This window comes from Cricetulus griseus, chromosome 4, assembly GCF_003668045.3.
Source record: "Cricetulus griseus strain 17A/GY chromosome 4, alternate assembly CriGri-PICRH-1.0, whole genome shotgun sequence".
NCBI lineage: Eukaryota > Metazoa > Chordata > Mammalia > Rodentia > Cricetidae > Cricetulus > Cricetulus griseus.
Window position 1 is genome coordinate 230,685,674 of NC_048597.1, and position 20,002 is coordinate 230,705,675.

Below are 20,002 nucleotides of genomic sequence, written 5' to 3' on the forward strand. Positions count from 1 at the left end.
AAGTGTAGGCCTACATCGTAACTCCTTTTCACAGTAGCTCCTGTGAATGTCTGTAGCATTGGATGTGGGAGGCGACAAGGTACCTATACCTGATTTTTCTGTCAGTTCCCTAAGGAAAACAGAGGATAGGAAAACAATGGCAGGGTAAGCATGGTTTCAGATTGGCCTACCTTTTCCACTTCTGTAGAACAAGGAGCTTTCCTCTGACTCCTGAACACTATGCTTTCAATATTAAGTCTTAGTTGATGTATTTTTTTCCTGCCACAGAGCAATGTTCCCTCACCTTATCCTATGATTCTATGCCCTTTAAACCCCCAGGGTCATCAAGAGTCACCTCCTCAGTGAAGCCTTCCTGGATATTCCCTGGTGCTGAAACCAGAATTCCCTCTCCCTCATTCCTACAACATCTCAGGACATTACCATTGTACCATTTTCAGCCTTAACTTACCCACCAAACTTGAAAGTGGGCTTCTTGAGGATGTTAATTATCACACATCTTGCTTATGCACAGCTAGTGTCCAGCACACCTGGCCGTTGACCATGAGATGAAAATTATCTCAGTTCCCACAAGCTTATATTCTGACCAGAGATTTTGCATAGCCTGCTACTTGACTGTCCACCAAGTCCTGGGATCAGGTAGGACTGTCATTGCCCTCGTTTCCCAGATGAGGAATCCAGGCTCTGTGAGGGCATGTCACTTGTTGCCACGCCCCAAAGGCAAAGGAGCTATGATTTCTGGTCCAGTGCTACTCATTCGGTCCACCATGTAGACTCAGCTGCTAGGGTGTCCACAAGAAGGCCATAAGGAGAGTGAAGGACAGGTCAGTGGTGAGTTGAAGCCTTCTAACTCCCAGGAGACAGTTGAGTTCCTTCCCTCTGTGTGTTTTTGTCATATGTGGGCTCTTCTTCTTCTTCTTCTTCTTCTTCTTCTTCTTCTTCTTCTTCTTCTTCTTCTTCTTCTTCTTCTTCTTCTCCTTCTTCTTCTTCTCCTTCTTCCTTTTTCCTTCTTATCCTTCTTCCTTCTCAAGGCAAGAAGAAAATGAAAGCAAGCTCTGAGGGTGGCTATATAGTAATGCATTTGACAAGTATCTGGACAAAGATTAAAAAGAAATCAACTTAAAACCCCAAGGCTGCCTGTGGTCTTCACACACTACTTCAGGAAGGACTGTGTGTTTGTTTTCTCCTTTGGTTCCCATGTACCAGAGGCAGATTTATAATGGAAGAAAGGTCGACCTTCGTAAGAAGCTGGAGCAGGATTTCAGTCCCAAATAGTGGCACCTGGGTGAGGACTGGCAGGCATGGCTCTTGTGAGCTCTGCTTTCCACCACAGCTGGAACAGGCTTGTAAGCAGGTGTTCAGAACAGAAGATCACTGACTGCTACTTCTTTTCCTTTCTTTCTCTATTTGAAAAAAAAAAAAGCTGACAGGTTATTTTTAGGATGGCTCTTACAATTTTACACACTTGGTAAATATTCTAATGCATTGCAAAACTTAAAAGAAAAAAATCAAGTCTCATTTTTCACCAGTGATAATGGATCAGGCTTTTGCAGGAGAGCTTTTGTTCCAAGCAGCAGCAAAGGGTACAAGCTTTTGTATCTAAAAGATTAAAAGTCTTGCACATTTTACATTTTAATGTAACAGTTTTAGTGGCCTCTTTTTTATTAGCTTGAAGCATCTCTTCCTCTTTTTAATTGGCTATGTGTAGCTTTTGATCTGCAAGAAAACACTCCAGCATTGAGAGAATAGGGCAGGTTCTTAGCAGAGCATCCACTGAGCAGAGGTGTCCCTCTCTATAAATTTTGATACTGTTTACCCTCCAAAAAGGCTAATACATACCCATACCCAAAGCTACACACCCTGTACTATGAAGATTTCTTGATACTTGTACCGACATCACCACTATATATTTCTGTCCTCACCCTAAAAATTGCTGTAACCAAAATCACCTTCCTTTTCTGGCTTCTTCCTTCTGATATCTTTTCTCCGATGTCATGTGATCACTGTTCAAATTCTTCATACAAAGAAAAGTCAGATGATGTAAGCCACAACTAGTACTAGAAATATATATGGAATGATTTCTGACTCATGCTTCCAGGTCTCTGCCCTCCAAAGACATTTATTTAGTTAGGGGTACTTTTCATTTAGTGGAAAAGTAATTTTCATTCTCAAAGGTTGTTTTTTTTTCTTTTGTAGTATGAATTTCCTATCTTAACATAGGCTTAGTGATGTCTTGATGACACCTGGAATGTGACTGAATAGAAATCCATCAACCCCCCAAAGCCAATGATACCAAAATAATTTAGAAATGCAACTTGGGGTAAATTTATGATTCTCAAAGTTAGGAAGAAAAGAGAACAGTATAATTTTCCTGAAGAAAAAAATGCATGTTGCATTTCTATTGATCCAGAAGTATTTCAAAGTAATTATAAACAGAAATTGGAAACAGGTTTTAAGACTCCGAGAGAGTGTTTAAGTAACATATAGCCAGCCCCTGTTAGAAGGCTGGGGAATAATGTTTACTGATGGATAAAATATCATAATTGTTTTGATGAAAATAAAAAGAGAAAAAAATAGAAGTGCATACATGCATAGGGACAAGTCTGGGGAGGAAAATAAGAAGTTGATATCAGGTATTTGGAGATGTAAATGTTTGGATATTTTGACTTTTTTCTCTCGACTTTTGTGTATTTGCCAAAAATGTAAAATTTTTAAAAGATTTCTTTTTTGGTGCTTTTGTGTCTGTGTGGGAGTGCATGCCTGTGAGTACAGATTCTTGTAGAAGCCAGAGGTATTGGCTCCTCCTGGAGCTGGAGTTATTAATGGTTGTGAGTTCCCTGATGTGGGTGCTGGGAACTGAACTCCAGTCCTCTGTAAGAGCATTATATACTCTTAACTGCTGAGCTATTTCTCTAGCTTTGTTTTTAAGTAAAAAAAAAAAAAAAAAAAAAACAGTGTGTTTAAGGACAATATAAGGATTACCCCAGCTGCTACCAGCTACACTGAAATTCAGTGAGATGGTGGCCAAGGACACACTGACTCAGATTTAGCCCCATTCCAGGCTTCCTTCTTCCTGTCTTGGGGTCAATGTCTAGAGACACTTTTTTTCCTACATTTTTTGGGGTAAGTTTTTCAGATCTAATTTCAAACACACAGGAGACACAGAGGCTGTGTGTATTTATTTGCTTATCTTCAGTTTATCTATCCATTTGCCTATGTAATAGAATTTTACTTTTTAGACAGGGTTTATTAAACTGAGCTGGCCTGGAACTGTCAATTCTGCTCTTTTACCCAAGTGCTGGGATTACAGTATGGCACCATCTCACCTACCCTCTACTCTAATACTTTAAAACTGTGAGTTTGTGTGGCTCCCTCATTTCCAAAGCACAGCACAAGACACTACGGTGCTTGAGAGAGTTGCTTCTGGAAGAGCACGAAAGCAGCCCTGGCAGTTTCCTGCGGGCTTGCTGATAATGGAGATGACTGATTGCCGAAAGAAAAAACAAAAACACCTTATTTTCCTCTTTATTCAGAGACTTCTTTGAGTTTTGGTAACAATAGCCACCAACATGTAAAGTGAAGAACATGCCCTTGTACACCTACCTAACCCTGTGAAACTATCAGTCATAGGTCTCTCCTCTCACTCAAACTTCCTCAATCACCTTTGCATCCTGACTGCCTTCTTGCTCTCCTCCACTGCCTCTTTCCAGGAATTGCCACTGGAGGCTAGTCTGCATTATCTTGAGTTTTATGTAAGTGAAAGCAAGCAGTATATACTTTGAGATTCACCTTCCTTACTCTGCATAAAATTATTCTGAGACCAGTTTGAGCTGCTGTGTGAGGTGATGATCCTTTTCTTCCCCTTTGGTGTGAATGTTCAGCAACTTTCCCATCCATCACTACATCAGCAGTTTGGCTATCCCTTTAGCTGTCACCAACAAAGCTGGTTTGGAGAGTCCTGTGCAAGTTTCTGTGGGGACACAGTGTTGCCTTTTTCTTAGGTGATTAGGAGTAGCAGAGTTGGATGTACGGCAAGCATATGTTGGACTTTTTACGGAGCTGCCTAACTTCTCCAGTGGTCTGGGAGATGGCTCTGCTGTTAAAGCACTTGTTGTACAAGCTCGAGGACACATTAGAATCCTCAGCATCAGTAGAAGCCCAGTGTAGTGGTGATGTCTGTAACCCCAGCTCTGAGGAGGCATCCAGTGTAGCCGAAACAGTGAGCTCCAGGTTTAGTGAGAGGTCCTGCCATAACGAAACAAAATAAAAAAGACAAACAAAAAGTAAAGAGAAGAGGTGGGTCCTAGAGAGATGGCTCGGCAGTTAAGAGTATTGGTGGTTGCTCTTCCAGAGGATCCGAGTTTGATTTCCAGAACCCACATGGTGGCTTACAAACATCAGTAACTCCAGTTCCAGGGGATCTGATGCCCTCTTCTGGCCTCATCTGGTACTACCTGCTGGTGCACAAGCATACATGCAGGCAAAACACCCATTTGCATTAAAAGAAAGAAAGAGAGAGAGAGAGAGAGAGAGAGAGAGGGAGGGAGGGAGGGAGGGAGGAGGGAGGGAGGGAGGGAGGGAGGAGGAGGGAGGGAGGAGGGAGGGGAGGGAGGGAGGGAGACAATGTTGACTTCTGGCCCTACCAGACACAGGTATTTACACATGTGTGCTTACACACACACACACACACACACACCAAACCGACAACTGTTTTAGAATGGTTGCACCTCATTTTGTGTAGTGAAATCCACAGTACTTTGAGACAGGCGGGGTGGAAAGTCAGAGGAAAGGAGGCAGCAGAACACACTGGATCTGGCACCAAGATGTATATTACTGATGGAGGGTTGGGGCGGAGGTGCTGTCCAGGCACAGACCCCTCCACAAAGGAGTCCAACTATGGTTACACAAGCCTGGGTTTCTCTCCCCAGCTGGGTGCCTGGACACCCTTCTTCAGGGATCTCTGCCTGGTATTGCTAGCTCATGCTTAGGCAATATATAGAATGTGGGGGTGGGAGGAGAGGAGCCATTCCCAGACCTTATAGAAGTTGAGCCAGGAGGAAGTTAGGGTGGACTGGAGACTACCCAGGACCCCTGTTGTTCCTCATCTGCAGATGTAAGTTTTACTAGTTAAGTTAAAAGAAATTAAGCATTAAACCCTGGGTCTATTGGGATGAAGAATTAGGCAGTAACTCCAAAACTGTTGCTTTCATTCTGCAATTTCAATAATATTCTGATATGCTGTTGTAGTCTGAAAAGGGACATGAATTCTAATGCTTTTTTGTGATTTTTTTCTGCAAACACAAACAAGCTTAATGTTGAATCTCCACCTTTGGTGTTTTGTTCTCAGAGTGGATCTGTAAGTCTGTATTCTTCCTAATTTTTGCCCTTTCTTTCTAGAAGCTGGCTGGCATCTGACCCACCATGACACCCACAGAACAAATAGTGAGTATAGCCATGACCTCAGGTGCCTCAAAAACACTTACCTGCTCTCTGATCTTCCCTGCATGGTGATGTGGGAAAGAATCTCCTATGGGGACAGATTTCCTGTGTGGTGATCTAGGGTAAGGTCTCTGTCAGCAGTGCCTATCGCTATGTGGGGTATCTCTGGTCACATCCATTCTCTTTGTGAACACTGAGTCAGTGTTGGGAGTGACATGCTTCGAAGACAGAAAATTTAAATTTTAAATTTTATTTATAGCTGAGGGGTTTTGTGCTCTTTGACTAGGATGGGCTTTGCCCCATGTGTGTTCTGGAGCTCACACAAAAGAAAGCAATGGAGAACCCATTTGATTTGTCAAAAAAAAAGAAAGAAGAAGTCCTGGGGGGGTGTTCTCCTGAGTTCATAACAGCACACAGAGCACACAGCCCTTTCAAAAGCATACAAAGGTATTTCTCTGAGAGGCGAAGAACTGAACCAAATTTAGCAGGTCAAATCATTATCTAGATTTTAAAAAAATTACTTACTTTATTTTTTGTGTGCATTGGTGTGAGGGTGTCAGATTCCCTGGACCTGGAGTTATAGACAGTTGTGAGCTGCCATGTGGGGTGCCGAGACCTGAATTAGAGTCCATTGCAAGAGCAGCAAACACTCATCACTGAGCCATCTTTCTGATCCTTCTTGTGGACCGTTCTTTTCTTACGTATACAGGTGCTGTGTCTGCATGTATGCCTGCAGGCCAGAAGAGGGGATCAGATTGTGAACAGCCATGTAGGAGCTAGGAATTGAACTCAGGATCTCTGGAAAAGCAGCCAGTGCTCTTAAGCACTGAGCCATCTCTCCAGCCCCCCACTATCTATATTTTTTTTTTAAAAAAAAGATAATTACCACAAAATGTAATTAGAGTATAGGATGAATTAATTATAGAATCAAATCTATTCAAAACACCTTACAACAGTATCTAAGGGCTTTTATTTTTCTTCTATAAAAGGAAAAATGTAGGTTTTACATGTACATAATCAAAACCATGTCTCCTCAGTGGGGCTAAAAAATTTTCCTTCAAGATACCTTGTACGTTTCCAAAACTTACAGAATGGAGTGGCTGAATTAGGTTGTCAGCAAAATTATTTATAACACACCAATATGTCCTTAGCATTGTTTGGGAATATTTATATGGTTGCACATACTGTTAATTTGATCCCAGTGAGGTGAGGAGGCAACCTTGATTTTCTCTGTAGTGAATTTGGCTCCTGGCCTCTGAGGCTGAGGGCCTGATGGTGATCAGGTTTCTGATATATCAATCATTTTGTTTTCTCATTTGGGATTTTAGAAAATAGCCAAACTTGGCAAGGCATCCCAGATAAAATGACTCTCCATGGTCAGAGAAGTCCTGATGGACCACAGGAGCCAGGTAGATCTCAGTGAGACTGGGGTTCCCACACTGAGTGTAAACTGGCTATGACATCCTGATCTTACCTCTGAAGGACATATCACTCTGGTGCCTCCTATATTAGCCCCTCGTACTGACCAGCAAGCTGAGACTGGGAAGGTTGATGTAGGGTTCAAGATCTCAAGCAAATTGGAGGAGCAAATGAGGGATGCAGGCGTTTTAATACTAGCTCAACAAAAACCCTGGCTTCCTGCGCCTCTTCAGGAGTGCTGGGGAAATCTGGATGGCCTAGGGGCCCAGGATGTTTGTTGTTCCTCTTTGTATTCTAGCATCCCGCAGGAGGCTTTCAGCTCTTTCTCTGTGTTTGCTCAGGGACCTACCTTTCTCAGCTTACTCGTGGGTCTTTCAGGGCACCATTTCCCTCATGCTTCTCACCACAGACTGGAGCACCTCTTGAGCTGACCCCTCTATCATGTACCTTCACTTCTTCCGTCCTTGTTTTGACCCCTTACTCATTCTGCTACTAATATCTGTCTTTGTCCTAGGACACCGCATTTGTGAATGTGTGCACCCTGGAGAAATGTCTTCCCCATGTCCTGTGTGGAGGGTTTTGCTATTTGCTTCCAAGCCTTGGAACAATTTAAGAGTCTAGTAAAGCTGTTTTAAAGCACCAAAACAAACAAACAAACAAACATAAACAAGTTAACAAAAAAGCATAACCAACAAAACTCTGTACAAGTGTTTCACATCACCTCTGTGTGGACTACCCCCTATCCTTACCCGTCTTCATAGTTTAACTGATGCCCTTCCAAAATGTTATTCTCCCACCTGTAAGTCTTCTACCATCTGGCTCTGGGTCTAGGTGCTCTCATAGTTAAATTTCATCCCCAAAGCTCTTCTTTCTCTCAGAGTCCACTCAGGACCCTCATCTGACAGCTTGGCCTTCCCAGGGAGCCGAGACTTTCACCTGGATCCATGCCCAGGGTTGGCAGGACTTTTCTGGCACCAGAGATAGGTCCTTCTGACGCTGGGCTTCCAGATGACTGCATGGAGAGAAGTCTTTAAATTTAAATTAAGAATTTGTGCCTCAGACCTTGGAACAAATATATATATATATATATATATATATATATATATATATATATATCAGAGAGAGGAGCTTTGCGCTCAGCTTTTCCTAACAATTAGCTCTTAAGAGGACATCTGTGAGGTCCTCTTGCTATTTCCTGCCAAGGTTGAAGTAGGTTGGACTTTGTGGTGAGAGCTTCAGAATTCTGCATCAGCCTCCTATTATCTATTGATTTTTATCAGCTGATTTAGTATATACTGGTATCTAATAAAACAAAGCATATATGTACCCATATACATGAATGCGCACATTCACAGAAATATTACCCCATATTCAAATATGTCAAAGAAACATTGCTAAGGAAATATTTAAAGGATATCTCAAGAGCCTTTTATTGTTCCAATATGCAATTAAAATAAAAAAAAAGCTCTATAGGACTTTTTCAGAGGTTAATCTGCTTGGGATAATTGTGACTTTCAAAAATGAAAATGCAATATGCATAGTTTGGAAAGGCTGGTTGGCCATCAGAAGCATATGTGGGTTATCCAGATAAAGTAGCACAGCTAACAGAAAGTAGGGGGATTTTATTACTCAAAATGAATATTTAAATACATATACTAACCAACTGTACCTACATATTTACTAATATTAGCTACCTAAAGCAAAACAAAACCCTCACAGAAATTATGTCTAGTTCAATATGGACAGATGACTTGAAAAATGATTGTACTTGTCTCAAGGAAAAGAAATGTTGTGAGATTGTCCTCTCACAAAAGAAATACAAGAATGTCCCTCAGGGCAAGACACTGGTGACTAAAAGTCTCTGTGAAGTTATAAAGCCTAATAGGAGCCGGAAGAGGGACGGTGGGAGGTGGGGTCACGTGGGTGTGGGATGGAGGCTTCAGCAATGTAACAGCTACCATGCTTTGGATCCCGTTCCCTCCTACACTGTTATCTGCCTGCCCAGATTCCATTCATCCCCTTCTCTAGCAGTGATTCCCATAGGAAGCACAATGACACATGTGAGCATATATGTCTAGGTATGTTTATGCATGTGTACTTGTGTGTATGAGTGTGTAAATGTGCATGTGAACAGGAGGGTGGGCCTGTTTATGCATATGAGAGTGAGCAAGAGCCTGTGCCCTATGTGTGTGCCTGTCAGAACCATTGCCTTGGGTGTGTGACCCTTGTGGTCACACAGGGTTCATACTTGGGGCTGGAGAGATGGCTCAGGAGTTAAGAGCACTGCTCTTCCATAGGTCCTGGGCTCAATTACCAGCAGCCACATGGTGGCTCACAGACATTTATAATGAAACCTGGTGCCCTCTTATGGCCTGCAGGTGTTTATGCAGGCAGGACACTATACATAATAAATAAATAAATCTAAACAAACAAAAGAATGCTCATACTTGAATTAATACTATCTTGAAATTTTTGATAATATTTTCAGCAAGGGTCTTTGGAAATTCTTTAGCACTCACATTTATGTGTGTCGTTGAGAGTGTTATGCTGTGTATGTGCAAATGTATGTGTGCAGGTAAGTGTTGTGTTGTATGTTGACTTCTGGGGCTCTCAGAAAACTCAGAGGTGCCATGTCTCCAGTAAGTTTAAGAGCTCTTGGTGACTTTTTATGTTTGCAGATGTTGAATAGTTGGGAGAAAGGACTGTCACATGTCATATTCATTCACATAGTTCAAGTAAAGTGCCCGTTTGTGGTCCCGGAGTTCTCTTTCCCATCATGTCACAATACTTGCCATCTAGACTACAAGGGTAATTTTGCTTTTCTATATACTTCATGAATAAGTTAAGTTCTATGTAAGTAGAAACCAGGCTTATTTACCTGGTATCTTTAGCAGTTAGCATAGCAACCAACTTACGGATGGGTGCATGTCTTCTGGTTATATCACAATATAGTAGTAAGCAACATAAAAGAAGAAATACATAGTCATGTCAAGACAGCAAGAGAGACTCAAGGGCAAGGATCCTTCTCTCTCTCTCTCTCTCTCTCTCTCTCTCTATCTCTCTCTCTCTCTCTCTCTCTGTGTGTGTGTGTGTGTCTCTCTGTGTTTCCCTCTCTCTCTCTGTCTCTCTCTCTCTCTCTCTCTCTCTCTCTCTCTCTCTCTCTCTCTTTGGTTTTCAGAGACAGGGTTTCTCTGTAGCTTTGGAGGCTGTCCTGGCACTCGCTCTTGTAGACCAGACTGGTCTCAAACTCACAGAGATCCGCCTGCCTCTGTCTCCCGAGTGCTGGGACTGAAGGTGTGCGCCACCACCACCCTTCTAGGATCCTTCTCTTTTATGACAACCTGCTATTGCAAGAACTTGGGTCTGAAGAGTACTTATTAATGTCTTCCATGGTAGTCCCCATTACATAACCAACAGTAGGCCTCTCCTCAAACCATGGCATTGGGTGATCAGTGCTTCATCATAAACCTTACACACTCAAACCAAACGAAAGCCTAACGCAGTCTTCCTTCCAGCACATATGCTACTTTTGCTTTACCACAGAGCTTTGGCAATTCTATCTACCATCAGGTCAGAGCACTCAAACGTTACCCTATATTCTTTACAGAGCCTTATTCCTGATGCGTTTGATGACTACAGCGGCGACTTCACTTTTTCCCCAGAAGACTACATGAATTTCACCCTCAAACCCGTTTTCTGTAAGAAAAACAATGTCAGGCAGTTTGCGAGCCATTTCCTTCCACCTCTGTACTGGCTTGTGTTCATCGTGGGCACCCTGGGAAACAGCCTGGTTATCCTGGTCTACTGGTATTGCACAAGAGTGAAGACCATGACTGACATGTTCCTTTTGAATTTAGCAATTGCTGATCTGCTCTTTCTTGCCACTCTTCCCTTTTGGGCTATTGCTGCTGCTAGCCAGTGGACATTCCATTCCTTCCTGTGCAAGGTTGTGAACAGTATGTACAAGATGAACTTCTACAGCTGTGTGCTGCTCATCATGTGTATCAGTGTGGACAGATACATTGCCATTGTACAGGCTATGAAGGCTCAGATCTGGAGGCAGAAAAGGCTGCTGTACAGCAAGATGGTTTGCATTATCATCTGGGTGATGGCAGCTGTGCTCTGTACCCCAGAAATCCTGTACAGCCAGATCAGTGGGGAATCTGACATGGCCATCTGTACCATGGTCTACCCTAAGGATAAGAATGCCAAGCTGAAATCAGCTGTCTTGATCCTGAAGGTCACCTTGGGGTTTTTCCTCCCATTCATGGTCATGGCCTTCTGCTACACCATCATCATTCATACCCTGGTGCAGGCCAAGAAGTCCTCCAAGCATAAAGCCCTAAAGGTGACCATCACTGTCCTTACTGTCTTCATTATGTCTCAGTTCCCCTACAACTGCATTCTTATAGTGCAGGCTGTTGATGCCTACACCATGTTTATCTCCAACTGTGCTATTTCCACCAATATTGACATCTGCTTCCAGGTCACTCAGACCATTGCATTCTTCCACAGTTGCCTGAATCCAGTTCTCTATGTTTTTGTGGGTGAGAGATTCCGCAGGGATCTCATGAAGACCCTGAAGAATTTGGGATGCATTAGCCAGGCCCAGTGGGTTTCATTCACAAGGAGAGAAGGTAGCTTGAAGCTTTCTTCCATGTTACTGGAGACAACTTCAGGGGCCCTCTCCCACTGAAAGAAGTTCTCACTGAGGCAGATGATTCTTTTGGAAATAATGAGATCTATAGACACAATATAGTCTCCCCGCTGATAAGACTAAAGAGAAAGCAAACAAAAAGGAAATGAGAAAAAGCAAAACAAAATAAACAAACTAGGATGAGCCTAAACAGCTTTGTCATGATAGTCAGGATATGCCAAAGTTTTCAAAACTGACCACACCAGAAGGACACCAGCTGGTTTTTGGTTGCAGTAACTGCAATTCTGAGGAGGATACTTGAGCAGCGGTGGGGACGCCCCAGCCATGCACATGCTAACCATCAGTGCAGGTGGGTTCTGGAGGCGTTGAGTCTCTTCAGTGTCCACGTTTCTGCTACTTCAGATCTGAGGCTACTATTCTCCAGAGGTGACAGAGCACTGGCCGCTTAGTGACATTTCCCACCTTGGGACTTTTTCTCTTTAGTCCCACTAATGGGAAGACTTCGTACATCTCATTACTTATAGATTTTTAAATCTAGTATACACCCAAACAATCTGAGATTGAATGCCCTTTTGATATCCTTGGTCTCATCTGGGCCAAGGACAACCATTTTCCTTTGGAGCCATTTGTAAGAAGGGTTGGTCAGCCCATGTACAGCACATCAACTGGAGTCTGTTGCTCCCAGCCCACTTCTGTGTCTGGCTGGAGATGCCATGCCCAAACCTAGCTGAAGGCTCGATCTAGGAAGGGATCTAGCCTGTTCCTTTGTGTGGTAAAGTGACTCTCACAGACTAACCCTGACCATATATTTGGATGGTGGGGACCTAGCATGAGCTCCGTTGAGTCTTCTTCAGGGGAGAGGCTGCAGGTTCACTCATCTTCTCACCGTCAGCGACATGTCCTTTCCTTCTGAGGCTTCAAAAAGGGTGTCTGCCTCCCTGCTACCTCCCCTTTACTTACTCTGTAGTGCCAACAGCTTACAAAATTTCAACTTTTGAGTTATTAAGAAAAATATGTAACATAATTCACTTTCCACCTATGTTTTTAACTGTCGAATTTCTCACATTGGAAAAAAATCACTGCATATCCTGGAAAAGTGCTTTATAATGTATATTTTAAAATGTTCATCACTTGCCTTTTGTTTTGCCCTTTCTTAATATAATTGTGAGCAATTAAATATCAGACAGTAATTGTAAAGAGTAAGACTGTTGTGGTAAACCTTCACTTGTTTTGGATTGCCTATGTAACCAAGTTTTACAATATAATGCAGAGCTATAATCTCAAATCATGTATTCGTCTATGCCCCTCACCTGAGTAATGCATGTATGTTTGCATGCTTGCAATAATAATCATTTCCTGAAAACAACAAAAATAGAGGTTGAAAGAAACCTTATTAAATGAATATTCACCATAAATTCTCAAACATATGGATGGTTAAACAATGATGTTTGCTGGGTCAGTTGGGAGTCTATGATTAATCCCTTATAAAACTGTTAAAATTTTCTGTATTCTTCATTACTTCCCTAGATGGTGCTTTCTGTGTTGCTGTTCAATAAACACAGAGCAAAATCCTTTATTGGGGACAGACACAACACACACATTAACACACACACACACACACACACACACACACACACACACACACACACACACACACACAGAGGGAGATGGTAGGCACAGATTCAGACTTATATAACAGAGACAGGAGGGAAGACAAAGATAGAACAAAGTAGAGAATTCAAATTTGAGCCTGCTCTTGGTTAAATAACACCAAGGGGAAGTGCTTTGATTTCTTTCCTTAATGCACCAAACACTGGTGACTCAGAGTTTATTATTAATGCAATCAAACCAACTGCACTGATGCATAGTCAAAGAAGATTGTGGTTGGTTAAGGTGTATACAAATGAGACATGAGGCTGTGGAAAGAACATGTAGAAAAAACTATGCTAGGAGTCTTCATTACTGTTGCATTTAATTTAGTAGCATAAACGACAGCCCCTTTCCTTTGCTCAGTGTTTTGTAGGTAAGGGATCTGGAAAGGACTCACTTGCATGGATCTAGCTTGGGGTCTCTCATGCAGCTACAGTCAAAGGCTGGGGCTGTGGTCACCTGAGGCTTGAATGGGAGGGTCAGTCTAGTCAAAGGGAAGAACCTCTTATGGAAAGTGGGTTAAGCAACACAACATTATGGTCATGTTTCCTGATTTTTTTAAAAAAAAATTCTTTGGGATTTTCATACAACTTATTTTGATCACAACATCTCCACCCCTCCAGCTCCTCCCGGATCCATTCCCACCTCTACATCTACCCCAGCTTCATACTGTCTTTTTTTTTAAAAAAGGTTTTGCTGGGTTGTAAGAGCTGTAAGGGAAAGAAAAAAGATAAGAGTTAGAAGGAAAACATTAAAAATGAGAGAAAGAAATCACCAGAAAAATAAAGAATAGAGAATGCAAAAGAAGAATAACAAAAAGGTCTAAAGGAAACCATCAAGAGAGTGCATGTGTCTTTTTCCCTTACCCTCTCAGATTAAAAGGAAAAAAAAAAAAAAGTTGCAGTACCAGACTCTGTGGATTCCCTATGAGCCCAGCATTGCTGAAGGCTGGTCCCCCAGGCAGCAGAAGTTTCCCTTCTCCCACAGGCCACCATCCAGGTTTCCCAGAACTATTTATTGAAGAACTGTCCTTTCCTCAATTTGTATACACAGTTTACAGTTCAGAACAAATTTTGTTGAAAACCATTTGGCTGTAAATGCAGTGGTTTGTATTTCTAGGGTGTCTACTCTGTACCATTGCATCTATATGTTTTTCATTAGTACCATGCTGGTTGGTTACTATTTCTTGTACTTTTGGTTGTGTTTTGGTCAGGAGAGGATGTCTTGCTATGTTTAAGTTGTTCCCAAACTCCTGGACGCAAGTGATCCTTCAGCCAGCTTCCTAAGCAGCGGGGTCTGCAGACAGGCACAGCGGGCCTGGCGTGGAGTGGGCTTTGGATAGTATGATGACACCAGCTTTGTTCTGTATCTTGTGGATATGTATCTGCTGGGGATGCATGCACTCTTTTGCAGTTCCATATACATTTAGACCCCTTTCTGTTTCTAAGGAGCCACTGACACTGGGATGGGAATCACATTAACACTACTGTTTACTTTGGGTAGCATCAACATTTCAATAATAGTCATCCTTCCAGTTTAGGAACATGCCATGCTCATTTACTTGTGCTCTCTTCAATTTCTTTCATTAATATTTTTTTATTGTGAGAGCTTTTTTTAAAAAAATTATTTATTACGTAAGTGTTTTGCCTGCATGTATGCCTGCAGGCCAGGAGGGGGCACCAGAGCTTATTACAGATGGTTGTGAGCCACCATGTAGTTGCTGGGAATTGAACTCAGGATCTCTGGAAGAGCAGGCAGCCAGTGCTCTTAACCTCTGACCCATCTCTCCAGCCCTTGTGAGAGCTTTTATCTGTTTTGTTAACTTTTATTACTAGTCTCTTTTGTTGGGTAATTAGTGTAAAAATACTTTCTTGATTTTTTTTCAGGTAATTCATTATTTTCATATAAAATACTAATTTTTTAAAAGACACGTTCTCATGATGTAGTCCTAGCTGGCCTTAAATTTATGGAGACCTACCTGCCTCTGCCTCTGCCTCTGCCTCCAGAGTAAAGGGATTAAAGGCATACGCCACTACACACAGAAATACTGATTTTTACATTGATTTAAGAAAAAATATAAAAATGTATTTAAGGATGTGATTATCTGCAAGTATGTAGGTGCTCTCTGTGTGACTATGATGTTCATGGGGGTCAGAAGAGGACATCAGATTCTCTGGAGTTAGGTTTGTAGATAGTTGTGACCATCATTTTGGTGTTGGGAATCAAACCTGTGTCCTCTGGAAGAGCAGTAAGTCCTTTTGACCATGGAATCATCTTTTTAGTCCCATATGCTGATTAACATTTTAGCTCTAATGGCCTAACTAGATATATATACAAAGGAGTTGAAATTACCACTTGAAAGAGTTATCTTCCCTTCTGTGTTTATTGAAGCAGGGTTCATAATCACTAAGGTACACATTCAACAGAAAGTGTGGTAAATTTACATAATGAAATAAAGAGTGAGCTCCAACAAGTTATGGTAACTTGGATGCATCTGGAGGACACTGTGACAACAGAAAAGAACCAAGCACAGAAAGACAACTACTGAATAATTTAATAGGCAAGACTGGGGCTACGGCAGTTACTCAGCCATACATGGGTGGGACGATCATTCCATCCTGAACACCCCAGATATAACATGGGTGTCTTGGGCAGTCCATGTTCGAGTCCCCACCCCAGAGTCCAAGTCACTGCTGTATTAGTCAAGAAATCACTCTGCTGTTTCATTTGAGGCACTTAGATCCACTACACCCAGTCACTACAACTAGAGGTGTGATCTGAAGGCATCGCCAGTGCTAAGAGTCTTCAGCGAAGTCAAGCATGGTGGTATACAACTACAGCCCAGCATTTGGGAGTTTGAGGCCAACCTTGGTTACACAGTGAGACCACCCCACACACACACCCTTCAACAACAAAGTGACAACGCCATGCTCATTCATCCCACAACTCTGCCCACAGCCTTTCTTCAAGAGTTGTGTTCAGCAGAGATGGTTGCCCAGTGTGATTGTTGAAAACCCCTTTGCTAACCTAAGGTTAGTCCTTAGACTGACTAGGATCTTCATTGGTGCAGTGTTTTTTTTTTGTTGTTTTTTTTTTTGCACCCTCTTTTTGAGCTTATTGCTTCATATGGTGGGAGATAATAAAGATGAGTGTGACAGATGTGGTTCCTTGCCTTCAAGGGAGAACCACAGAGTAACAGAAAATGTGAATTACAGAAGCAGCAACCATGAGGAAATCTAGGGGAGGGGAACATGCTTGGGGGTGTTCACTGAGGCATGTACTCAAAGGATAGGGTCTCTGGTCATCTCGAGGGTTAAGGTACTGAGCACCAGTTCTGGAACAGTGCAGGATGAGCAGCTCTCACTCTCTCATCACGTCTCTAGCCTCCTTGCTGCTGAGCACACACACTGGTGGGAGTGCTGTTTTTTCTCTGCAAGGCATCAGTGCCGCATGCTTACTGACAGTGAGCTTAGAGGTATCCAGGACCCTTTTCACTTCATTTGGCAGGTTAAAGTTTGCTCTTTGAGCACTCTGATGCCATTAGAGAGGAGCTGGAGCCATATGAATGGCAGAGGAGGGCAGGTGGAAGGAACTGCAGGCTTGAGTATCAAATGCCAGAACACATCTGCTACTTAAGTAACACTCTCTTCTGCAGGGCCCTTGGGGAATGTGCTGCTTCCTGCTGGGTCGTCATTCAGTTCTGTCACTCATTTTATGATTTATTCTTGTCAGAGGAATGAAAGACAATGTTACTCCAAATCCATAGTGTTTGCTTTATTTAAACCTGAGGTTAAAAAACATTTCCAAATGGCATAGCAGACACTGTTAAAGGAGTATATTCAGTGATACCAAAGTCTCATCCTTTTGTGTAGATGAAGTGCTGGTGTTTGATGTGCTTCTGAGTATCTCTTTGGCAGATAAGAATGAAATGGGTTTCCTGACCCAGTATCTCATAAGGCCACGCAAGGTGAGGATTAAAGAATTAAAGTGCACTCCTCCCCACAGAGGCTCAGTGTCACTGTAGTCACTAAAAGCAGGCCATCTAGATTAAACACACATCAAAAGGCTCTAAAAACACCCCCTGATCAGAGAGGTCTCTGGAAATTTCAAAAGTGCTTGAGAGGGAAAAGGAAATTTTGAATTAGCTTTCCTGTTTTGTTGGAAGAAATTAAGCAGATGAGGAAATTGTGCTAAGATTCTATCAAGTAGTGTTTGCTTTCGTAAATATGAGCAGCACTCGATGGTCTTTGTGTTGCATTCCCTGGTTCTGAGCACCAAAGATGGCTCCTCTCTGCCTCCTTTTCCAAAACCTCTGAGCCAAGAATGTTTTCTCAGTATAAAGAATTCTCACAGGTAGAACCACTGAGTCTGAGTTTAAAAACAAAACCCCATGAACATCAAACAATATCTGAAAGATTTCTTTTGGAGTCAGGAGTGGCTTGATACCTGGGGGACAACTGAAGCTGTTCAGAAACAACATCTTCTTTAATAATATATGGCTCTTCATTTCTACTTCCCAAACCATATGGAAATTTTCAGTTCTAGATTTCTGCTTGCTTGAGAATCCCTTTGCCTTCTTGGTTCAGGGCTAGCTGGAATCCAGGGTGCTTATCTCAGCAATGCTCTCCAAGTCCACTGGGACATGGAGGGTCACTCCGTGTCAGACATGCTTCCCCCTGTATGCGTGGCTGGTTTATTTCTTGGGTGAAGTCTAGTAGAGGCTTCAGTGGCACTGGAAAACAGGCAGCTGACAACACTACTATGGCTGCTATGAGGGAGCTGAGTCATTAGAGGAGGAGCTGCCCTCCAGAAAAAGAATGACCCAGGATCTCAAGGATGTCTCCTTACGATTTTTAGTGTAATTAAGTCCAACTGGGCCACCATCTTCCTCAGTGATTCCTCAATTGTCATTTGCATTTTTGAAAAAGTTACTCTAATGACTAAACCTCATTAAAATTGGGAACTACTTAAAATAATAAAGCTACACGTGAAAGGCACACTTACACAGGGCTAAATGCTCTCTAGTAGCCTAGTGCTCAGGAGCATGAACTGCAGCATGGCCAGTGAACTGATATTTAATACAGCACAAAAATAAATATACCATCAAAGACAAAGAGTTGGTAAGAGCCTACCAAAGCACTAGGCAGTCAGCACTGAAGCCTCTCACCTCAGTTCTGAGTTGGCTTCATAAGAGCCACATGGGCCTCCTGGTAAGTGACAGAGGTTCAGGATGAACTCAGATGGAAGAATTCAGGCCCCTTCCAGCAACTCAGTGAGTGGTGGCTCTTGATGTAGATGGTGACAGTGATGCCAGCAGAAGGCCATAAGCTTGGCCAGTGTCTCCAACATATTCTGGAAAAGTCAAGTAATAAAAATGAGATCCTAGCTGGTACTGGATATTGTTGGCCTAATGAACTAGGGGCTTCAGTATTCCATTTGCAAGAGGGTAGAAGGTTCAAAGGTAAGATGATTTGGTCTTCAGCAATCTCAGGCCACATACAGACCTATAGGGAGCCACATCAGTCTTCAAAGACTCAACTGCACATACTGGCTTCACATTAAAAAAAAGTCGCCAACAAAGTTAAATTGGTGACAGGAAGCTATCTAAACTATTTGTCCTAGAAAGGAAACAGTAAGCTGCCTGCAGTATCAGATATGAGCTGATGAGCAGGACGTAGGCAAATGGAGAGGGAGTGACTGGCAAACGGAGGCCAAAAGGAAGTTATGCCCTGCTCTTCTGTTAGTTGCTTCTCACATTACCAAAGACTTTTAGAAAGTTTCCAGGTATTGAAAGTGGTTCTTAACTGGCTCTACTCACTAATAAACTGCCTACGGGTGAGGCAGAAATTCTGGTGTTTATAAACAAAGATGGGTTAGGAACTGACACATGAGCTCTGAGGCCAACCTGAGGTCACCGTAGGGAACTTGGCCTGTATTTCTACTCCTGTCATCTGTATGCAGAGCTGAAGCCTACAGGAAGTGGCTGTCCTTTCCTAGACCTCTGGTTGGTTTGTGAGTGTGTGTGCGTGCATGCATGCATACATGTGTGTACACATGCGTGCGTGCGTGTGCGTGTGTGTACTTAGAGCTGCTGAGCGGCCAGGATGAACAAAGGCCCTCAAGAGACAAAGGCTCAGAAGGACAGCACAGCTCAGGCCTCCCCAAAATTGCTGAGTGGAAGAAGCAGCCCCTACTTATGGATAAACTAAGGGATAGGGGCATCTCTCTCATGATGCCCTATGGTCTTCTTCTCCTGGAATTACCCAAGGAGTGAATCTTGGCTTGAATAATAGCACAGCAGACTGTTACCAATTGTGACCTCAGGTGAGGCAAATGGTGTCCCTAGAGTATAAACATTTGGCAAGGTATCCCTTTGGGTAAGAAGACAGGTGAGTCTCATATCTGGTCCTGAGTATGGGTATATGTGTTTAATGAGATGAGTGAGGAGTAGTAGTGTTTCCTTGGATGATGATGAGCTATCAAAAGTTCAGTTACTGATGCTATGGGAAATCGCTTCCATCGTAGATCACAGGCCGGTCAACAGTCAGGTGGTAAAACACTTTTTTGGAGATAAATCTGAAGAAACAAAAATGGAAAATGAAGGAGTTACTTTTAGTGAAGACCAAGGGAGGCAGCTGCTGTTGTGGCTGCATGTCACTGCTTGGACTTGGCTGGGTGTAAAGCCAGTCTCCATAGAAACAGCTTTTGGGAACTGGGCAACTCATGGACCATTTTAGTGTTCCTTGGTTCCCTATCCCCATCTTCAGCCTGTCTAGTCTAGTAAAGTTCTCTCCCTTCAGAAGGTTCAAGTACTGTCATCATGGCTTCCTAGTGAAAAGT

The 20,002-nt window shown here is 42.6% G+C and overlaps 2 protein-coding genes across 3 annotated transcripts in view; one reads left to right on the forward strand and one right to left on the reverse strand.

The window, feature by feature from the left end:
• Positions 1–4,021: 4,021 nt before the first annotated feature.
• Positions 4,022–12,476, forward strand: Ccr9 (C-C motif chemokine receptor 9). Its single transcript, XM_035444246.1, has 2 exons — positions 4,022–4,216; positions 10,463–12,476. The coding sequence occupies exons 1-2, from the start codon at positions 4,022–4,024 to the stop codon at positions 11,549–11,551; spliced, it is 1,284 nt and encodes a 427-aa protein (XP_035300137.1). The 3' UTR covers positions 11,552–12,476.
• A 3,050-nt stretch (positions 12,477–15,526) lies between these two features.
• Fyco1 (FYVE and coiled-coil domain autophagy adaptor 1) overlaps positions 15,527–20,002 on the reverse strand; it is a 72,339-nt gene continuing 67,863 nt past the window's right edge. Inside the window, exons 18-19 of one of the 2 annotated variants that reach the window (XM_027415532.2) lie at positions 19,658–19,738; positions 15,527–18,514 (exon numbers count right to left, since the gene is read on the reverse strand). In XM_027415532.2, coding sequence (XP_027271333.1) covers positions 19,663–19,738 — 76 coding nt within the window. In that variant the 3' untranslated portion in view covers positions 15,527–18,514; positions 19,658–19,662. Of the gene's footprint in view, positions 19,739–20,002 lie in introns of both variants that reach the window. The other variant, XM_027415531.2, reaches the window with a different exon arrangement.

Bases quoted from the DNA above. Each gene is read 5' to 3' on its own strand.
- Ccr9 (XM_035444246.1), top strand. From the start codon at position 4,022: ATGTACGGCAAGCATATGTTGGACTTTTTACGGAGCTGCCTAACTTCT. The intron at 4,217-10,462 runs GTGAGCTCCAGG...TATTCTTTACAG, and splicing joins CATCCAGTGTAGCCGAAACA to AGCCTTATTCCTGATGCGTT.